General features: G+C 39.5%; 3 protein-coding genes across 4 annotated transcripts; all 3 read left to right on the forward strand.

Annotated features, from left to right (window-relative positions):
• Positions 1 to 1794: 1794 nt before the first annotated feature.
• Positions 1795 to 2561, forward strand: LOC135642491 (uncharacterized). The gene is made up of 3 exons (XM_065158692.1): positions 1795 to 1982; positions 2069 to 2174; positions 2260 to 2561. Exons 1-3 carry the CDS (start codon positions 1839 to 1841, stop codon positions 2346 to 2348), a joined length of 339 nt encoding a protein of 112 aa, XP_065014764.1. The 5' UTR covers positions 1795 to 1838; the 3' UTR covers positions 2349 to 2561.
• Positions 2562 to 2704: 143 nt separating this feature from the next.
• Positions 2705 to 4179, forward strand: LOC103991725 (protein SLOW GREEN 1, chloroplastic). Its single transcript, XM_009411260.3, has one exon. It carries the CDS (start codon positions 2912 to 2914, stop codon positions 3956 to 3958), a length of 1047 nt encoding a protein of 348 aa, XP_009409535.2. The 5' UTR covers positions 2705 to 2911; the 3' UTR covers positions 3959 to 4179.
• Positions 4180 to 6145: 1966 nt separating this feature from the next.
• LOC103991726 (uncharacterized) lies at positions 6146 to 12648 on the forward strand. 2 transcript variants are annotated; one of them, XM_018829116.2, is made up of 11 exons: positions 6164 to 6611; positions 7355 to 7746; positions 8025 to 8120; positions 9423 to 9507; positions 9643 to 9764; positions 9882 to 9906; positions 9992 to 10075; positions 10176 to 10205; positions 10324 to 10429; positions 10538 to 10602; positions 12388 to 12648. In XM_018829116.2, the coding sequence occupies exons 2-10, from the start codon at positions 7657 to 7659 to the stop codon at positions 10599 to 10601; spliced, it is 702 nt and encodes a 233-aa protein (XP_018684661.1). In that variant the 5' UTR covers positions 6164 to 6611; positions 7355 to 7656; the 3' UTR covers position 10602; positions 12388 to 12648. The 2 variants fall into 2 exon arrangements, with proteins under 2 accessions (XP_065014757.1, XP_018684661.1); XM_065158685.1 differs by lacking the exon at positions 10538 to 10602 and having other exon boundaries at positions 6146 to 6611.
• The last annotated feature ends 7705 nt before the right edge of the window (positions 12649 to 20353 follow it).

The raw sequence follows: 20353 nt of genomic DNA on the forward strand, positions 1-20353 counted from the left end.
CATAATGCCCGAGGCACTTCAGCGCGGTCAGCCCGCCCCTGCCTTACTCCTCGGTCGCGTAATGTCCGAGGCACTTCAGCGCGATCTGCCCGCCTGGGTCACGCTCCTCGGTCGCGTAATGCCCGAGGCTCTTCAGCACGGTCAGCCCTCTCGTGTCACGATCCTCGGCCGTGTAATGCCCGAGACCCCGCCTGCATAAAAGGAGCTCGACCTCATGTCGCCCTTATGAGCTCGACCTCAGGTCGCCTGAGATCGCTTCAGCACCAAGAGACGCAGCTATGCCACGGGCTCCCTCCCCCGCCCGTCACAACCGACGCATAGCTTCTTTCGGGGGGGGAATATGATAGGGGAAATAATGGCGACATGATGCGCCAGGACAACGGCCCCACCTGGACGCCCCGTTGCCCGATGTGGAAGGCAGCGATGTTGACTTGACCCGCGTTGACGACACCCACTGGCGAGCAGCGACTTCCATCCCCGCACGCTTGTCCATAGCGAGACAAGACAACTACCGACCCCTGCCCATACCCTGCGGCGATCCGACCCCCCACGCAACGCCAACGACCGTGTCAGACGGCATCAGAGGTACGACCCTGCTCACACGAACAGCCACATCAGGTAACATCAAACCTCATCTATAAATACCCTTGAGCTCTAAGCAAAGAGGGGGGAGGAACTCACTCAGACACAAAAACACTCAGAGGCTCTTCTTCTGCCTCATCCACAATCCCCTCCACATCTTTCTCAAACTTGATCGTCGGAGGGGTCGGGCCGAGCTCCCGGCCCGACCTGCGTGCAGGTGCCAGACCGGACTATGGAGACCAGCCGTCGAGAGGCCTCGAAGGACATCGATCAAGATCTTCGACATCCGGACCCCTGAACCGAGCCGCGTTGGCCCCGAGACCACGGCTTAAACAGTTGCCCCCCGCAACACCATCGACGTCGACGACCTGCACGCGACCGCTCCCCCTGACCACGTACGTCACCTGGAAGGCCGAGTCGCAGGAGAACCCCGGGGAGCACATGGCGTGGCCGTTCAGCCTCACGAGATCGGCGCCGAGCCCGACCTCCCCGACCAGAGGAAGGTTCTTGGTGTTCGGCACCACGTCGCAGCCGCCGTTCTTGATGTCCACGTCCAGGGGCGCCTCCTCGCGGTTCAGAACCATGCCTTCCCTATCTAGCGCTGAGGGCTCGGGCATGGCGTGGCTGTCCTTCACCTTGACAATGCCGGCACTGGTCCGGCTGTGGACCAGCTTCTCGGCCTCGTCTTCGGTGAGGTATGTGTCAATTATGAAGTATATAGTATATTTTTTCTAGATTTAATTACCTTTGTGATGTGTTGAACTTGGGGCATGATAATATTGAGATTAATTACATCTTATTTCTTATAATTAATTATCTTTAATATCTCGATCCTTATATTTTTAGAAGTTATATTGAGATATTTATATTATGAAATATTTTTCTCTTTAAATTTTTAATTTTATAAAATTATAAAAACTAATTATAAAAAAATAATTAATTTTAATTTTAAATTATATTCAGTCACCTATTTAGGTGTCCGGTCGTATGATATGTTGGTGACGTGACACTGAGATGTTAGACACGTGGTGAGAAAATATCATTAGAAATATCACACCTCATTCTTCTCGGCGAGTGTCACCGTGGCGGATAACACCGACATCTCTGCAACGTCGCATGCGTTGTCTTTTAGTGTGACGGTCACACGCAGGTCCTCAAAGCCTTGCACGCAACCCCATCTCCATCTCAGCATGCACAAGCCCCACTTCACGTGAAGACGTGAGGCACGTACGCTATTCGTAATCTCCTCTCCTCCAATGATCTCCACTCGGGCACGTGATCACCTCCACCCTCTCCTCCTTTTATTTGCCCACCATCATCACCACCTCGGCCGCAGCAGAACCAGTCAAGCTTTCGACATGGGCGAGCACTACTCTCCGGCCGCCGCATACATCAGACTGGTAATTACAGGCAGATCGCTTGCTCTCACCGTGTCCTTAGATCGATACATAGATCGTGCTCTTGACCCGTGCTTTTGGCCGATCAGGTTCAGCATCTCATCGAGACATGCCTGCTGTGGCACATGAGCATGGAGGAATGCATGGAGGCGCTGCTGCTGCACGCCGATGTCAGTCCGGCCATCACCTCCACCGGTTGGTCTTTGCTGCTGCTCCCTACGCTTACCTCTTCCTTCTTTCTTTGTGATTAAGCATTCATGGCGTTGCCATTTGTGTTCAGTGTGGAAGGAGTTGGAGAAGGAGAACCAGGAGTTCTTCAGGGCGTACCGGCGGGTGCCGCCGCAGTACGTCGGTCAGAGCCGGAGGTGATGCAGAAGTAGCTCCTTTGTTTCCACCCAATTCTGGCTACGGTCTCAAGTGCAGTCCTGAGAAATCGATCTAAGTTTTTGGATGAGAAGAGAAGCTAAAACCATTAAGAATTGAGATTTATGGCTTAATCTCATGTCATATTTATCGATCTAAGTTTTTGGATGAAATGACATTTGATCAAAAAAATAGTAATATATATGCTGATTAATTCGAGTTATTTTAAGATAAAAAATATTCAGACTGATAAATATAATTTATCTCTATTTTTTTTAAAAAATAATTTATATTGTGTCCATTTTCCGGATCAATTTTGGTCTCGCATCAGATAACACACGCCCGTCTTATACGAGCTCAAATACTAACGTTTGTCCACTTAAAAGGAGGAGGAAGCGATTGTTTAACTTCTAAAGATCTGACGGTGGAGAGGCTCCCATATCGTAGCGTATGATTTGCGCGTGAAGATACCACGTTCGTTTAAAGGATCCTCTTTATCCCTCGTAGGGTTTTTGGCCTTCTCAGTTCTCCCCATTCTTCCTCGCCTTCGCCCCTTTGGAGACCGAGACATGGAGCCTCTCTGCCGCACCGCCCACCGCCACCCTTTTCACCTCCCTCTCTTCTCCAAACCCCTCATCTCTTCTCCTCCGCTTCTTAAGCCCTTCCCCTGCTCCTCCTCGACGAAACCGTGTCCCTCCCTCCGCGCGTCTTGCTCCTCCAAATCATCGTCGAATTCCCTCGCGCCCGTCATCAAGATCGCTTCCGTCGCTGCAGCCACCTCCATCGCCGCGGCTGCCCTCTTCCTCGCCCGCCTGTGCCCACCCGCTCTCGCCGCCGCCGCCGCCGCCGCGGCCGCTGCCCCTCCCGCCCCCGCCGTCCAATCCGATGCCCTGCCCTCCGATGCCTCCTCCGAGACCACCCCCCTCACCGAGGCCGAGAAGGAGCGGATCCTCGAGGAGCGACTGGACTCCCACCCCGACGACGTCCGGTCACTCCGCGCCCTCATGGAGCTCAAGGTCAAGGCTGGGAAGCTCGCCGAGGCCATTGGCATCGTCGACCGGCTCGTCGCCCTCGAGCCCGCCGAGAAGGACCTCCCTCTCCTTAAGGCCCACCTGCAGAGCTACGATGGCGACACGGAGACTGCGAAGCGAGGATTCGAGGAGCTCCTCGAGAAAGACCCCTTCTTGGTTGAGGCCTATCACGGGCTCATAATGGCCACCTCGCAGTCGGAGGACGATGGCGACCTCGACGCCATCTTGAAGAGAGTCGAGGACGCGATGGAACTGTGCAAGAAGGCCAGGAGAAAGGAGGACTTGAGGGACTTTAAGCTGCTGATGGCACAAATTAGGGTTATAGAGGGGAGGTACGAGGACTCGCTTAAGATATACAAGGAACTGGTGAAGGAGGAGCCAAGGGATTTCCGGCCTTATCTTTGTCAGGGCATCATATACACATTGTTGAGGAAGAAGGATGAGGCAGAAAAGCAATTCCAGACGTACCGGAGACTCGTCCCAAAGGGCCACCCTTATGCACAATACTTTGACGATAACATGATTGCGATGAAGGTCTTCGGGCAGATGGATGAAAACAGAAGAAAGGCTGCACTGAAAAATTAGAAGGGTTTGATGGTCAAATAATCGACCGAAGAGATTAAATTAAGTAAAAGATGGGCTTTGGACAAATTTGGAGCAAATGATCTAATTTTCATGATCTCTGTTAGGTCAGCAAATTTCATTTTAAGAACTCACTAGAAAAGTTGTTTGTTTTGTTATTTTAGATAGTAAGAAGAGGTGTCTAATAGTACTGCTTTAATGCACATGATGAGTTTTCTTTTCCAGCTGCATAAATCTTACTGAGATAACAGCTAATCTTCTTAAGTTCATTGAATTGCATAAGGTGCATCAGTATGTCTTTTGTTTTTCTTTTCATGCTTGTTTCCGTTAGGGGTTGTGATGGAGATTCACTCAATAGTTTATCCTAATTGCAAGTCTAAAATGGCTTTTCATCAGTGATTTCTGAAATCTCATGTCCGCCTTGGTGTATTCGTCACTGACCTGTTGGCAAGCAGGACATTTGTTGACATTAAACACACACCAGCTTTATGATGAGAGATTTAGAAGATCAAAAAATACTGGGGACTTTTTTGCTACAATTCCAAATTACCTTGCTGACATTAAAATGGATGTATTTCCATTGTTGAAGCTTCTCTTAAGATCATGTTTTATCATATGCAATCCAAATAATTTCCCCTATGTACTCTATATAATTCTTTTTTTTGGTGAATCCAACACTTGAATATGATCATGTCCATTCGACTATGAACAACATCCTTACGAGCATTCATGAGATTGTCATCCACTTCCTCTACTAGATATTTGTTACTGCTTAGTTAAGAACTTAAGTGCCTAATTGCTCTAGTACTTTTGCATTAGTCATCATGAACTTGTGAAATATGCCTATTCCACCTTTTTCTAAACTAGTTGTCTTGGCATTGCAAAGGTGCATATTTGTTGGTACAGGAGATAGGATATTTTTTATGTGAATGCTAGTTCAAGGACAATGATTGTGGTGATCTGCCACCTTATGCTTTATTTCTACTGCATGTAAATTTATAACCTTGGTGTATTGAAATAATTCAGCCCCCAATCCTTCCAAGCAGCTGTGTTATGCAATTACAACATCTTGCAAAGTGTATGTGGAATAGTTATGGCAACTGAATTTATATTATAAAATTATTGTGTAAAATATGTACAATTAAATTCTGAGGTAGGAAAAAGTCAATTGTCAATAATGAATGAATACGCTATATTGTAAGTTTAAATAAGACATTGTTAAGCACAGAGTGATGGGTAAAGCCATAGAGATTAGTTTAATGTTCTCATGGTATATCTATATTTTGTAGGTGATAGGGAGGAAGCATGTATCAATCTATTAATGCATAGTCTACATAGTGATGGATATTGACCTGAATATATACTTATGCACGGTTCTCGCATGACTCATCTGCATATGCAGCTGCATGGGTTAATTTAGGACTCCCATATGGATGTTCTTTTTATCAATAACTTTTCTTTAGATGTTCCGATAATGGTTCTTATTTTGGTCATTAAATTTCAGGAGTCTCTTTGCTCACTAACATCTGTACATGATTTCCATTTTTAACTCTAGTATTACACAGCTAAAGATATAACCATCTAAACATTGAATGCAATAAAGACTAAGGCATTACTTAGAATTGGATTTAGCTTCATAAAGCTTGCACTAATAACCATTAGCTGTGGCCGTAGCATAACCTTGAAACACGTGACCAGTATTGTTCACAATCCTTCAAACTTTATGGCCATAGATTGTAACAAAAAATGCTAGAAATTTAATTGAATATCAAGGAGTACAGATATCTTAGTATAATGAGCACATTTGCCATACTCAACTACATAAGGGTGAGCAAATTATTTATTTGCTTTTTGATCTATTTGAATTAGTACCAAATGTAACAAAGATGTTTGAGTTGTTTGTATCTGTCTGTACACATCAAATGATATGGAGATGGTATCAGAGATATAAATTAATATATGTCTAAAGTAAATATCATAAGAGGGGTTCAATAGATAATTGAAAGTTGGGTACTGAATACATGATAGGATCCCTTGTCTCTTTAGAAAAAAAAAAAGCTTTATAGGATTTATAGGATGTTGCCACTGGGAGTTGACCGAGGTGCTGTAGCACTCCTTTCTAAGGAGTGCATGTCTATCAATTTCATCTAGGGGGCTTACTGGAAACAGTAATAGTTAATTCAAGCACTTTAAACAATAGAATTGAATAATAAAGATTCAAGGTATATACTGTTTGTTGCTTTTGTTACTTGTAGTTAGATGTGCTATAACACTTGGCATACATGTTCATATCAAGAAAAATCATGGATAACCTAAGAAGATGTAGGATGCTACAAATCCAGTCTCAGACCTAAGAAGACATCTTTTTCGACCATGATAATTTTTTAGGCATTCATGAAAAATTTCTTGTTACTTCAATAAGCTGGGGTTTGACATAAAAGTATATTGTTATGATCCTTTTGAGCAAGGAATGTTCAGGTGCTTGACCACCTACTGAAGCACAGAAAATGCATGAGATAAGAAAACCGAGGAAGGTATTATGGTGGGTCATCTTGGTTCTTTGATTCTACTCTAGTGTGCAAGTTTGTGGTTATCATAAATGATGCAAGAGTTCTTCGTTCCATCTCCACAGCTGCCAAACTTCTTTGCAACCTTGGTATGTTCTTTTTTGTCTGCTTTCCATTCATTAAGTAGCTGAATCCTACAAGCTTTATGCTTTCCAGTTGCTGTAGGTTTTTTCATATGATAAATAACAGTCTACCTATGTGTCAATACCTGACAGGATCAAGTGCCTAACACACCATCTTTTTGTGAAAACAGTATCTATTAGTTTCTGAAGATTGGATTCTCAGTTTAAATTGAGATTCTTGGTAGTTGTCAAGAGAGATCAGTAGATAAACTTTGGTTTTCTTGTTTACATGTATTCTCTGCAACAGAGGATGGATACGAAAATAAAAGGTTAAATCCCTAATTTTCAAGTAAAATATGATCTTTCAAGATTAGTCTCTGCCATCATTTGTAATATCTTCTTCCCAGGAATGGCATTGTTAGCAGTAAATTGTTATGGTGAGCACAGGGAGGAGTCGTCATAAATGATTGATTAAGATGTAAAAAAATGAAAGGGTGGATCATTTAATATATCTAATCATTTGGTCTCATTGGAACCTTGTCGATATTGTTTCAAAGCATCTATCGAAATAATTCCCTTGGAAATATGTTTTTATTTAGTCCCGTTTGATTGCTTTAATTAAAAATAATTATAAAAGTGGAATACAGGAAGAATAATAATTATTTTTTTTGTGAAAAATAAAATCTCAGCTAATTTTCGATTTAAATTAAAAAAAATCATCGAAGAAAATAAATTGTAATAAAAAAGCGATATTTTCTGCATTTGACCAGTTGACGAAGAAAGACGGTCAATGACACGCCCGCTGACCAATAGCGAATGGAGTTGTTCCACATGTAACGCCACGCCCTTTTCGGTTTTCTCTGCCCTCTCGGCTTCCTCTCTTCCGTGCAAGCATTGCATTAGAAGACGTTGACGGCTGGTCTGCTCGGACGGACTCCCCTCTTACGCCTGCCTCCGCGACGACCAGGTTCTCCATCTCTCTCCTCCTCAGATCCGAAAGGTTCAGAGCCTATCGATCTATCGGCTAAAGAACAGAAGGAAATCGACGAGAGAAAGAAACGAAGGTAGAGAGATGCCCAATTGGGAGCTCAAGCACTGCTGCGACCACGAGCAGTCCGTCTTCATCGTCACCATTGCCGTCTTCACCGTCGTCATCCTCGCCGTGAGTTCATCCTCCCCAAAATGTCGATTCTGCCCGTTATACTTTCCGAACAAAGGGCAATTACTTTTGGCCCTTTTTTAAACGAAGAAATCGAAAAAATGTACGACTTTGTGGGGGCGAAGGCCACAATGTTGAAGCAGTACTGCCGTCAAATTGGTTCCTTTGCTTGATCTTGTGCTGCTTGGTTTGATGGGCAACCTCCTTAAGCTGGATCTTTGAGGTCTATGCTGTCTTGCTGCGTTCTGATCTGTTGGTGTCCTGCTTTTGGTTTCTTGTAGTTGTGGAGGACAGTGCTGCTGACACCTTTCAAGCTCATCACGGTGTTTCTCCATGAGACGAGCCATGCTCTCGCCTGCAAACTAACATGCGGTGATGTAGGGAATTCATACTTTTCACAATGCATGAGCATACATTGTTGTTTTTGACATAGAATGATGAATCTTTGCCTGGAAATTTCTTCTGGTTTACCTCAGATGTTCCTTTTTCTCAGCTCTTAATGCTTCACTTAATCATCCTGGTGAATTTAACTGAACCAAGTGAGGTTTGTGTGTCTTCTGAAATTAACACTGAATGCGTGTCAGCTGTTTTCGGACATATGAGGTGATGGATGTGTTGGATGTAGAACGGGTTTAGATGCTAACAAAATGTGCCTTTCTTAGCAGTTTTAAGGAAAGGGATGACTATGATGATAATTTAATAGATTGCTTCCACTCCAAAAAAGCCCATGCACTCTCTTCTTCTAAGACATGCCACTGACACCAGTAAACCAGCAAAGAGAAAAATGCTGAGGAGGATTACATTTTTGAATGCCTGACACACTTCTTAGAAAGAAACAAAAATTCATTGCATTCTTAGTTGAAGTGATAAAAAAATTTGTTCAGTTTGCCTTTGTATTGTAGACTTCCTTTCAATTACATGGCCAACTAAGAATCTTTTGAGATTTCTGATTGAATTCTTTGACGCGTGTTGTTAATTATAAATGAATCATTGAGTGGGCTTTCACTCCATATTCCTTATTTCAACTTATGAATTCCAACTACTCAAACCAATCAACTTCTTTCTGATGAATTCTTTGTCAGATTGATCGTCTGCGGTAAGTGGCAATAATCACAAACATCTTTTTCCTAATATCAGCATGAAACTTTTGCTGATACATACAAAGTGTAACCTACATTTCACTTCCTATAAAACTATCAAATTCAGATAGACTCACCAAATTGGTATAACTTGACTAGACATGGTTGACATTAGACATGCCCAAAACATGGCCAACTAAACTTCTAGGTTCCATGACCCGTTCTTTTCTTCTACAAAGTTGTAATTTTACCATGAAATTAAATTTCTGTATTGTCCTGTGTGAAGTTGTTATTCCACAAAGTTTACTTTGTCCTGTCAGCTTTGTCTGAATGCTCATGGAGATTGATGACAGTATGGAGTATTATTGACTAATTATTTGCAAAATATGCCCACTTTATCTATTGTTATGGCACCCTTAAGTTGTAGAGTGGAGTCTTTATCACTATATTTATAAGGTTTCCATTGCATGTGCATAAGACTAGTTTGTTGTTTATGCCTTATGATTTACTAAGATACTGATCAATCTAATCTTATATGGTTAACATAATCTGATGCCTACTCCGGGAATAAAGTATTTGCATTAAACATGTTTCATGCAGGTTGAAGGCATACAGGTACATGCAAATGAGGGTGGAGTCACACAAACTCGTGGTGGGATCTATTGGATCATTTTGCCAGCTGGATGTAATGATTCTTTAAAGTTTCAGCTGAAACCAATCATTTGAATCAATGATCTAGATCTAATAATTCTCTGACGAATGCTCTCAATAACATGATTCCGACTGCCTTGATTTTAGACGTTTTTATTTCTCCTCCCAGATCTTGGCTCATCATTCTGGGGAATGGTTTTCATTCTTGCATCTACTAATCTTCTCACAACGAGAATTGCTGCTGGTTGCTTCCTGCTTGCATTGCTTGTTGTACTATTTGTTGCCAAAAATGTAAGTGGTTGATATTTTTTAATTTTATTACTTGCTTCTGCATTATATAGTTGCTTAGATTGAAAATAATCCACAGTTTTCTTAATCAATCTGATTTGTTACTGATGGATCATACAGTGGTTGCTTCGTGGACTTTGTATAGGTGTGTATTAATAATTTATTTACTCGAAAGGACTCAAAGTTAATTGGAAGATCTTAATAAATTTTTGAACTCCTATTTTGTCTAGGCTTTATCATATTTCTTGCAATTGTTTGGCTTCTGCAAGAAACTACCAAGGTTCGCATTCTTCGCTTCGTCATTCTGTTTATAGGTAAGAGTCTGTCTACTTCCCTACTTTCTTCTGTTTATGGTAAATAAGTATTACTAGAAGGTACCTAGAAGATAATTTCCATGATTCTATGCATTTGCAGGTGTCATGAACAGCTTATTTTCTGTCTATGGTAAGATTGATTTTAGATATTATCTTACTGTGAGAAAACCAAGTAAATTAGCATCTTTAAGTATAATAATTATGTAGAAATATATATTTGATGCCATCTGAAGCATACACTACTACAGATATCTATGATGATTTAATTTCTCGAAGAGTTCACTCGAGTGATGCCGAGAAATTTGCTGAAATTTGTCCTTGCCCTTGTAATGGTGTTGCATGGGGAGTTATTTGGTAAGTTTTGTTGATAGACAAACTTATCCAGGAATATCATTTTTAATTTTTCTGTCATGTATATTTTCCTCAATTATTCAGGATGATCATTCTTGATTTGGTTTGTAGGGGTCTAATATCATTTACATTCCTTTGTGGATCCATTTACCTTGGTCTTGTTATTCTCTCTTAAGGTATTCTTTTTTCCATTCCAATGTATTTTTTCACCCTTTCTTTTCATTATTCTGTTTTGCCAAATTTTTTAGATACTGTTAGAACTCATCGAGCAGACCGCTTTGACTAATGAGAATTTTGCAAAGAGAACCTTGCACCCATGTGAAAGATGGATACTTTTATATACTTCATAGTGATATACAATTTAACTGCTCTCCATAGTAGATTTCAAAACTCTTAATAACATAGACTAGAGACGTATTCCCTTGGCATGCAGAATGGTATATTTTCTGTTAGCTTCAGAATTTTCTGAAAGGTTATCATGCAGTGCTTCTGCAGTATAGTGACTGAAGAAAATTGAAGAAAAAAAAAGGAAGTGAAGTGGATTTCTATAGATTTCTGCAAAGCAACAATTTGGTGACTATCCTCCCCTTGGCTCCCCAGGTTTATAAAGGACTAATCAGTTTTAGTTGAAAGCATGAAAGAGACAAAAGGGATAAAATGTTATGGTCTTCAAGGGAATGACTAAGATGTGCAAAGCTGTAGGTTCTATGCCATGCATAGTCGAAAGAAAGGTCTACCACTTCTGTACATATAACATGGGCTTTAGTATCTGCTGAAAGCCAAACATCAAAATGGCAACACTTTGGGCTTCTGCAGACTGCTTTTAACTCTCTTCAGATTGTATTATTATTTTCTTCAGTTGATGGATTTTATTATATATCATCTAACACTTTAGGTGCTTTGTCTTTTTGTTTCCTATTGGATGTGTCATTCCAGTTTGATATCTCACAATTTTCTTAACATCAACGCTCAATCTTTATGTTAGTTCTCTTCCTACAACTGTTGCTATTTTAATTTTTTCCCCAATATCTTGATATTACACTGGAAAGAACAAAGACCATGATATTAGATAAAAGAAGTTCTAAATACACTCAGCAATTTTATCTAGCCAGAGTAAATTTATCATATGAATCAGTAGAGAATGCCCTTTAAATGTGTACCTATATTATATAATCATATTATAGTCCTTGTATATCAGCATTGCTTAGGCATAAATAACTTGCAACATTTTTTCCTTTTCTCCATCATTTGATTTCCAAAATGTTTGGTTGGAGGTGTTATTATGCTACATGTGTAAATTACCAAAGTTGTAGTCTTATACACAGACAGTTCTAATAAGTAGGGGAGCTTTGAGGTTAAGATTTTTCTTCTTCTCTTAAAATTTGTTTCTGTATGTTGTGTGCCTGATCTGAGCCTCATTGCTTCAGAACCTATATCATAAGAGTGAGTGCCTTTTACATCTTGTTATTTTACTTTTAAGCGTGTGAAGAGCTTATTAAAGCTGACCTTTTTAACTGGAATCATGCTGCATCATTCTCTCTATGTTCGACATCATTTTTTGCAATGTCCCTGTTTACTTATACAATCAGGTTTTTCAGACTTTATAAGCACATGACCATTAGCAATGTGCCTCTTGCCAGCTGCTATTCATGATGAAATAAAACTGTTCTGGTTGTACTGCTGCTAATCCTTAGCACCTGTTGTTGAAAAGCATGATAACCAGCAACTTCTTGGTTTGGTTCTTTTAATTCATTTTAATATCTATAATTCTCATGCAATTTAGTAAGTTTTAAGATGGTCATTGTGGATATTGAAAAAAAACACTTTTTTTTCTCTTTCTTTTTCTTTTTCTTTTTTATTTTGTGCTTTTCCTAGTTAAAGCTAAATAGCTACTAATTTGCCTTCATCAATTGCTGATGAAGCCGGCTTTGTGCGCTGATCTCTCTTTCCAACCTGTGCAGGTCTCATGCGTATGCCTCGATCCGGATATGCTCAGATTGGATTGAATGTGCTATTCTTGGCAGATTGCCATTAAATTGAATAGTGCCAGATTCATTTGACTTTCATCATTTCTGGGTTATCATTTGAGACTTGGGTTTCTCTTGACAATACTGATGTTTCCTGTAATCTGCATAGCAAATCATTCTTTGCAACTTGTGCCACCACTCTAATTTATTGCTTCATTTGACACTAACACTTGGTAATGTTCATGTCTCCTATCATGTTGGACTCCATGTCAGATTGAAATAGTTTCTCAAGTATCATAAATCTCTACTGTATTACTCCAGTAAATTTATGATTATAGTCGCAAGCAACCACATTGACTTCCGTTTGTCTACATAGTTCTAAATACCGTTGGCATGATCCATACCTGAAGGTATATAGCCGTCGACGGCATGGGAATACATGGACTAGCTGTTTTTAGATGGTTTAGGACTAACCTCACTCTCTCTCTCTCTCTCTCTCTCCGTGTCTGATTAATTACTTTACCTTTTCTTGTATGAAACAATGACAGCTTATCAAACATGTTGGTGCCATATGATTCACAGCTCATGTTTCCTGTAACCTTTGCCATAGGATCACGAAGAACAGAGTCCAACTCTGACCTCAGTAGACAAGTTGATGTTGAATCTCGGATTTTGATGATAAAATCAATTGATGAGTTAATTGATTTAATCCATATTATTGAGCTAAGTGTGTAGGATTAATTATGATAACCAGAAAACACAGAGCAAGTATACCGGAGTCAAGTTCGATGGACGTTTAAGAGTCCGAAGAATCGTCGGAGATGTCGGAACCAATCGAGAAGAAATCGGGAACCTGTCGGAATTTTCGGAAGTTCGCCGAAGAGATCGTCGGAGGTTTACGGAGATCACCGAGAAGGCTCGGCTACTCGTTAAAGTCATCACAAGTTCGGGAGCTTGCTGGGAGTCCGTCAGAAAGCTCGTCGAAACAAGACTTGACGTTCGCGGTTGAAAGCTTGCTTAGGATGTGTTTTTTGTTATGTAGTTCACTTATAATTAGGATTAGGATTAAGAGATAATCCTATATCCTGGTTAGGGCCAATTGAGCCCGAGTTCGGACTGGTTTGGGCCAAGTTTGAAGCCCAACTAGTGAGCTGAATTGGCTTAGACAGTGGCACCGCCCAGCACCCGAGAGCTGGGCGGTGACACCTCCTGGGCTGGGCGGTGGCACCGCCAGCATCGGGAACCCAAAGAGAATTCAAATTTTAGAGCCCAAATTTGAATCCTCTTGAGGCCTATAAATACCCCTCAAATCTCAGCTGAGATAACAACTTTTGAGAAGCATTTGATTGAGAGAAAAGTCTTAGAAAGTCTTAGCAAGTCTTGTTTTTAATTTGCTAGAGAGTTCTCCTCCTTCTTTCTTATTGAAAATTTGTAAGAGGTTGAACTGCTTGTAAAAGGTTGTAAGAGGGGTATTTACCCTTCCATTTCAAGAGATTTGCTAGTGGAAGGTGGGAGCCTCATCGAAGAGGGGCCTCGCAAGTGGATGTAGGTCATTTGACCGAACCACTCTAAAATCGGCGTAATCTCTGGTTTGCATTTCATTATTGCTATTTACATTACTGCAAACCTTCTTACATGCTTTAGTTCCTTATTACCTTTGCTATACAACTTTAAGAATACACTTTCAAGTTAAGCTTTTCAAGTTCTGTTCTTATCGTACGAAAGATTTTTCTAAAACCGAAGTTTTAATCCGCTGCACTAATTCACCCCCCCCTCTTAGTGCCGCTCCGATCCTAACAAGTGGTATCAGAGCGAGGTTATCTCTCATATTTGGTTTAATACCCAAGAGAGATGGCTTACTCCGGCATGCAAGAGGGCCATTCTATTACACGACCACCTTTGTTTAATGGGTCGGATTACACATATTAGAAGACTCGCATGAGAATCTTCCTCATTTCTATGGACTTTGAGCTTTGGTCTATTGTCGAGAATGGATTTCAAAAATCTTCTCTTCCGATGAGCGAATGGAATGAATCGGAGAAGAAGGTTTTTGCTTTAAATGCAAAGGCTATGAATGCCTTGTTTTGTGCACTAGACAAAAACGAATTTAATCGTGTTTCAATGTGTGATTCGACTTTTGATATTTGGAGAACTCTTGAGGTCACTCATGAATGCACTAGCCGAGTGAAAGAGTCCAAAATCAACATCCTTGTGCACTCTTACGAACTTTTCCAAATGAAACCAAGTGAGTCCATCGGAGACATGTACACCCGGTTTACGGATGTCATCAATGGACTCAAAGCTCTTGGTAAAGATTTTACTAACTTTGAACTAGTAACTAAAATCTTAAGATCCCTCCCTAAAAGTTGGGATCCAAAAGTTACGGCCATTCAAGAGGCCAAAGACCTTAAAGCATTCCCTCTTGAAGAACTCGTTGGGTCTCTAATGACCTACGAAATGACATGTCAAGCTCATGACGAGCTCGAGAACCCCCTTCCAAAGAACAGGAAGGATATAACACTCAAATCACAAGAAGACCACTTGAAAGGAACATCAAGTGATGAGGACAATGACAATGACATTGCACTTTTGACTCAAAATTTTAAAAAATATTTAAGAAAGAACAAATTTAAAAATAATATAAAAAATAAATTTGAACAAAAGAAGGATCAAGTGATTTACTATGAATGCAAAAAATCGGGACACTACAAGAACGATTGTCCTCAAGCCAAAAAGAGAACATCAAAGAAGAAGGTGCTCAAGGCAACGTGGGATGATTCAAGCGCGTCCGAAGAAGAGGAGTCCAACACCGAGCAAGTTGCTCATTACGCGCTAATGGCTTTAGGAGAAGAGACAAACCTACAAGCCAGGAGCAAGAGATGATATCTCGATAGTGGATGCTCAAGACATATGACTGGAGATCCATCTCATTTCTCTATGCTCACTAGCAAAGAAGAAGGGTACGTCACCTTCGGAGACAACAACAAAGGTAAAATCATTGGCAAGGGAACTATTGGTAACAAATTTAGTTTTTCCATCGATGATGTTTTACTAGTTGATGGATTGAAACATAATCTCTTGAGTATTAGTCAACTATGCGATAAAGGTTATATCGTTAGATTTGAATCAAATATATGCATTATTGAAAAACCAAATCATAACATGACTATGATTGCTTTAAAACAAAATAATGTCTATACCATCAATCTTGATGAACTAAGTAATGAAATGTGTTTCTCTGCCGTAAATGATGATGCTTGGCTTTGGCATAGGAGATTAGGCCATGCAAGCATGAAAACAATATCTAAAATCTCATCTCAAGAATTAGTACGAGGGATTCCGAATATGAAGTTTATTAAGGATAAGGTATGCGATGCATGTCAACTAGGCAAACAAATAAAAACAAGCTTCAAACCAAAAAATCAAATTAGCACCACTAGACCGTTACAATTGATCCATTTGGACTTATTTGGACCAATTGATACAACAAGTCTAGGTGGAAGCAAATATGCTTTTGTGATTGTGGATGACTACTCTAGATACACTTGGACCTATTTCTTAGCTCACAAAAGTGATTGCTTCAAGTGTTTCTCTAAATTTTGTAAACTCACTCAAAACGAAAAAGGCTTCATGATTTCATCAATTCTGAGTGATCACGGTGGTGAATTTCAAAACTGTGACTTTCAAAATTTTTGCGAAGTTAATGGGTACAATCACAACTTCTCAACTCCAAGAAATCCTCAACAAAATGGAGTAGTTGAAAGGAAAAATAGAAACCTACAAGAAATGGCAAGAACTATGTTAAATGAACATAGTTTACCCAAATATTTTTGGGCCGAAGCCGTAAATACGGCTTGTTACATCATGAATAGGGTCCTGATAAGATCATCTCTATCAAAAACTCCCTATGAATTATGGAATAACAAAAATCCAAATATTTCTTATTTTAAAGTTTTTGGTTGTAAATGCTTTATTTTAAATGAAAAGGATGCCCTAGGTAAATTTGATGCTAAATCCGATAAAGGCATTTTTCTTGGTTACTCCTCTGTTTCTAAAGCCTTTCGTGTCTTTAACAAAAAGACCTTAGTAATAGAAGAGTCTATTCATATAGTTTTTAATGAAATTTCTGATTTAAAGAAAAATGACTTGGATGATGATCTTGGTTTTGATAATTTGAATTTAAATGAATCCCCTCCTCAAAATAGCTATTTGAATGCATCTTCTTCTGAAATTTCTTTACCCAAAGAATGGAAGTACGTAGATGCTCATCCAAAGGAGCTAATTATAGGAGATACAATAAAAGGGGTTCAAACTCCTTCTTCTTTCAAGAATTTTTGTGCTAACGCCGGTTTCCTTTCTCAAATTGAACCTAAATGCATTGACGAAGCCTTAAAAGATGATTTTTGGGTCATTGCAATGCAAGAAGAATTGAACCAATTTGAGAGGAATGAGGTATGGAAGCTTGTTCCTAGACCAAGTGACCACTTAGTCATAGGTACTAAGTGGGTCTTTAGAAACAAGCAAGACGAAAATGGTATCATGGTTAGAAACAAGGCTAGATTAGTGGCCAAAGGTTTTAACCAAGAAGAAGGTATCGATTACGAAGAAACCTTCGCTCCCGTGGCTCGATTAGAAGCCATAAGGATGTTCCTTGCCTATGCCAGTAGTAATAATTTTAAACTATTTCAAATGGAATTCAAAAGTGCTTTCTTGAATGGTTTTATTTCCGAAGAAGTATATGTCGAACAACCTCTCGAATTTGAAAATTCTCTTCTTCCTAATCATGTATTCAAATTGATTAAAGCTCTCTATGGCTTGAAACAAGCTCCTAGAGCTTGGTATGAAAGGCTTAGTTCCTTTCTTATTTTAAATAATTTTACCAAAGGCAAGGTTGATACTACATTGTTTATTAAACATTTAGAAAATAATTTTCTTATTGTGCAAATTTATGTTGACGATATTATTTTTGGCTCTTCGGATGAATCACTATATGAATCATTTGCCAAATGTATGAGTCATGAATTTGAAATGAGTTTAATGGGTGAATTAACTTTCTTTTTAGGATTACAAATCAAACAACTTAGTGATGGTATATTTCTTAACCAATCCAAATATACATTAGAATTGTTAAAACGATTTAACATGGATAATTCAAAAGCAATAAACACCCCTATGAGCACTGCAACTAAGTTAGATATGGATGAAAATAGTGAAAATTTTGATCAAAAAATATATAGGGGAATGATAGGTAGTCTACTCTACCTCATTGCGACTAGACCGGATATTATGTTTAGTGTAGGACTTTGCGCTAGGTTTTAATCTAATCCTAAATTATCTCATCTTAAGAGTGTTAAAAGAATATTTAGGTATCTTAAAGGAACTCCAAATTTAGGATTGTGGTATCCAAAATATGAAAAATTCGATCTAATAGCTTATGCAGATGCCGATTTTGGCGGATGCAGGATAGATAGAAAAAGTACATCCGGAACATGCCAATTTTTAGGACATGCACTTGTTTCTTGTATTTCCAAGAAACAAAATTTAGTTGCACTATCTACGGCGGAAGCCGAATACATTACTGCAAGTGCATGTTGTGCACAAGTTATTTGGATGAAAAATACATTAGAAGACTATGGAATTCACTTTAAAAACATTCCTATAAAATGTGATAATACTAGTGCCATATGTCTTACTAAAAATCCAATTTAGCACTCTAGAACCAAGCACATCGATGTTAGGCATCATTTTATACGCGATCATATCCTTAACAATAATGTTGTTCTAGAATTCATTGACACAAAGCATCAATTAGCAGATATATTTACAAAAGCTTTGAACGAAGACCAATTTGAATTCATTAGAAGGGAATTAGGTATGTTGAATTGTCCCAAAGAATAAATGTGTTTAAATGGATTTTCCGTAAAGTTTTTCATTCTCTCTTCGTTCCTCTCCTCGGTGAATCTAATCCTTCTCTTTCGATTCTAAATGACTTGTTAAATTATCTTATCCTATCTTGAGTCAAACACTGCTCCCATTTGATCAAGATTAATGATTTTATGAATCTCGAAATTAATTTTGATGGCTTGATTATGAGTTTCAAGTTGACAATTTGAATTTAAATGAGTTTGTATTCGAATTATGATCTTGACTTATTGGAGTTACTACTTGAATTTTTTAATCACGATCTCTTCCTTATACACCTATAATTTTTTATTATAGAAAGAAGAGATTTGATAAAATGGATGAATGTTAAATTTTCCTTTATGATGAACTTGACATAAACATTTTAGCATACTTAATTTTGGATGATAAAATTTTTGTATGATCAATGTTATAATCACAAATTATGTGTTTCAAGTCTCGTTCTCTTTTTGTTGATGACAAAGGGGGAGAAAAGTGATGACTTGTACCATTTTGATAGCATGACTTATATAAATTACAAAAGCTTGTATGAATGTCTTATATGCCTTGCAAAATGCCTTGCAAAATCCTTGAGAATATCACAAGATTGATTGATCATATTGAAAGCATGCCTTACATCCATATCATGAAATTCATGTTGAAAATCTTTATCTCCTATCGTAGTAAAAATCGTCCCATATCATTTAACTTATGATTTTCATCGAAGTTTCGCATTTACTATTGCTTAATGAGAATAACGATAAGTTCGACGGTTAGAACTTATCGGTTTATGCTTGAATTCAATGAATGAAATTCAAGTGTTTTCATCTTATCATAATATGACATATAGATAGGGGGAGTTATGTTTAACTCCGTCATCAATTGATTGTCATCGTAAAAAATGGGGAGATTGTTGAATCTCGGATTTTGATGATAAAATCAATTGATGGGTTAATTGATCTAATCCATATTATTGAGCTAAGTGTGTAGGATTAACTACGATAACCAGAAAACACAAAGCAAGTATACCGGAGTCAAGTTCGATGGACGTTTAAGAGTCCGAAGAATCGTCGGAGATGTTGCCGGAACCAATCGAGAAGAAATCGGGAACCTGTCGGAATTTTCGAAAGTTCGCCGAAGAGATCGTCGGAGGTTCACGGAGATCACCAAGAAGGCTCGGCTACTCGTTAAAGTCATCACAAGTTCGGGAGCTTGCTGGGAGTCCGTCGGAAGAAGTTCATCGGAAAGCTCGCCGAAACAAGACTCGACGTTCGCGGTTGAAAGCTTGCTTAGGATGCGTTTTTTGTTATGTAGTTCACTTATAATTAGGATTAGGATTAAGAGATAATCCTATATCCTGGTTAGGGGCCAATTGGGCCCGAGTTCGGACTGGTTTGGGCCAAGTTTGGAGCCCAACCAGTGAGCTGAATTGGCCTAGGCGGTGGCACCGCCCAGCACCCGAGAGCTGGGCGGTGACACCTCCTGGGCTGGGCGGTGGCACCGCCAGCATCGGGAACCCAAAGAGAATTCAAATTTTGGAGCCCAAATTTGAATCCTCTTGAGGCCTATAAATACCCCTCAAATCTCAGTTGAGATAACAACTTTTGAGAAGCATTTGATTGAGAGAAAAGTCTTAGAAAGTCTTAGTAAGTCTTGTTTTCAATTTGCTAGAGAGTTCTCCTCCTTCTTTCTTATTGAAAATTTGTAAGAGGTTGAACTGATTGTAAAAGGTTGTAAGAGGGGTATTTACCCTTCCATTTCAAGAGATTTGCTAGTGGAAGGTGGGAGCCTCATCGAAGAGGGGCCTCGCAAGTGGATGTAGGTCATTTGACCGAACCACTCTAAAATCGACATAATCTCTGATTTGCATTTCATTATTGCTATTTACATTACTACAAACCTTCTTACATGCTTTAGTTCCTTATTACCTTTGCTGTGCAACTTTAAGAATACACTTTCAAGTTAAGCTTTTCAAGTTCCGTTCTTATCGTACGAAAGATTGTTTTAAAACTGAAGTTTTAATCCGTTATACTAATTCACCCCCCTCTGAGTGCCGCTC

The sequence above is a fragment of the Musa acuminata genome, chromosome BXJ3-7 (genome assembly GCF_036884655.1).
Source record: "Musa acuminata AAA Group cultivar baxijiao chromosome BXJ3-7, Cavendish_Baxijiao_AAA, whole genome shotgun sequence".
Taxonomy (NCBI): domain Eukaryota; kingdom Viridiplantae; phylum Streptophyta; class Magnoliopsida; order Zingiberales; family Musaceae; genus Musa; species Musa acuminata.

What these genes read in the sequence shown, in the direction of transcription:
- LOC103991725 (XM_009411260.3), top strand. Translation starts at nt 2,912, where the DNA reads ATGGAGCCTCTCTGCCGCACCGCCCACCGCCACCCTTTTCACCTCCCT.
- LOC103991726 (XM_065158685.1), top strand. Translation starts at nt 7,657, where the DNA reads ATGCCCAATTGGGAGCTCAAGCACTGCTGCGACCACGAGCAGTCCGTC. An exon ending in TCACCGTCGTCATCCTCGCC is followed by an intron (nt 7,747 to 8,024) that starts GTGAGTTCATCC and finishes GGTTTCTTGTAG; the next exon opens with TTGTGGAGGACAGTGCTGCT. An exon ending in CTTCGTCATTCTGTTTATAG is followed by an intron (nt 10,076 to 10,175) that starts GTAAGAGTCTGT and finishes ATGCATTTGCAG; the next exon opens with GTGTCATGAACAGCTTATTT.
- LOC135642491 (XM_065158692.1), top strand. Translation starts at nt 1,839, where the DNA reads ATGATCTCCACTCGGGCACGTGATCACCTCCACCCTCTCCTCCTTTTA. An exon ending in CCGCCGCATACATCAGACTG is followed by an intron (nt 1,983 to 2,068) that starts GTAATTACAGGC and finishes TTGGCCGATCAG; the next exon opens with GTTCAGCATCTCATCGAGAC. An exon ending in TCCGGCCATCACCTCCACCG is followed by an intron (nt 2,175 to 2,259) that starts GTTGGTCTTTGC and finishes ATTTGTGTTCAG; the next exon opens with TGTGGAAGGAGTTGGAGAAG.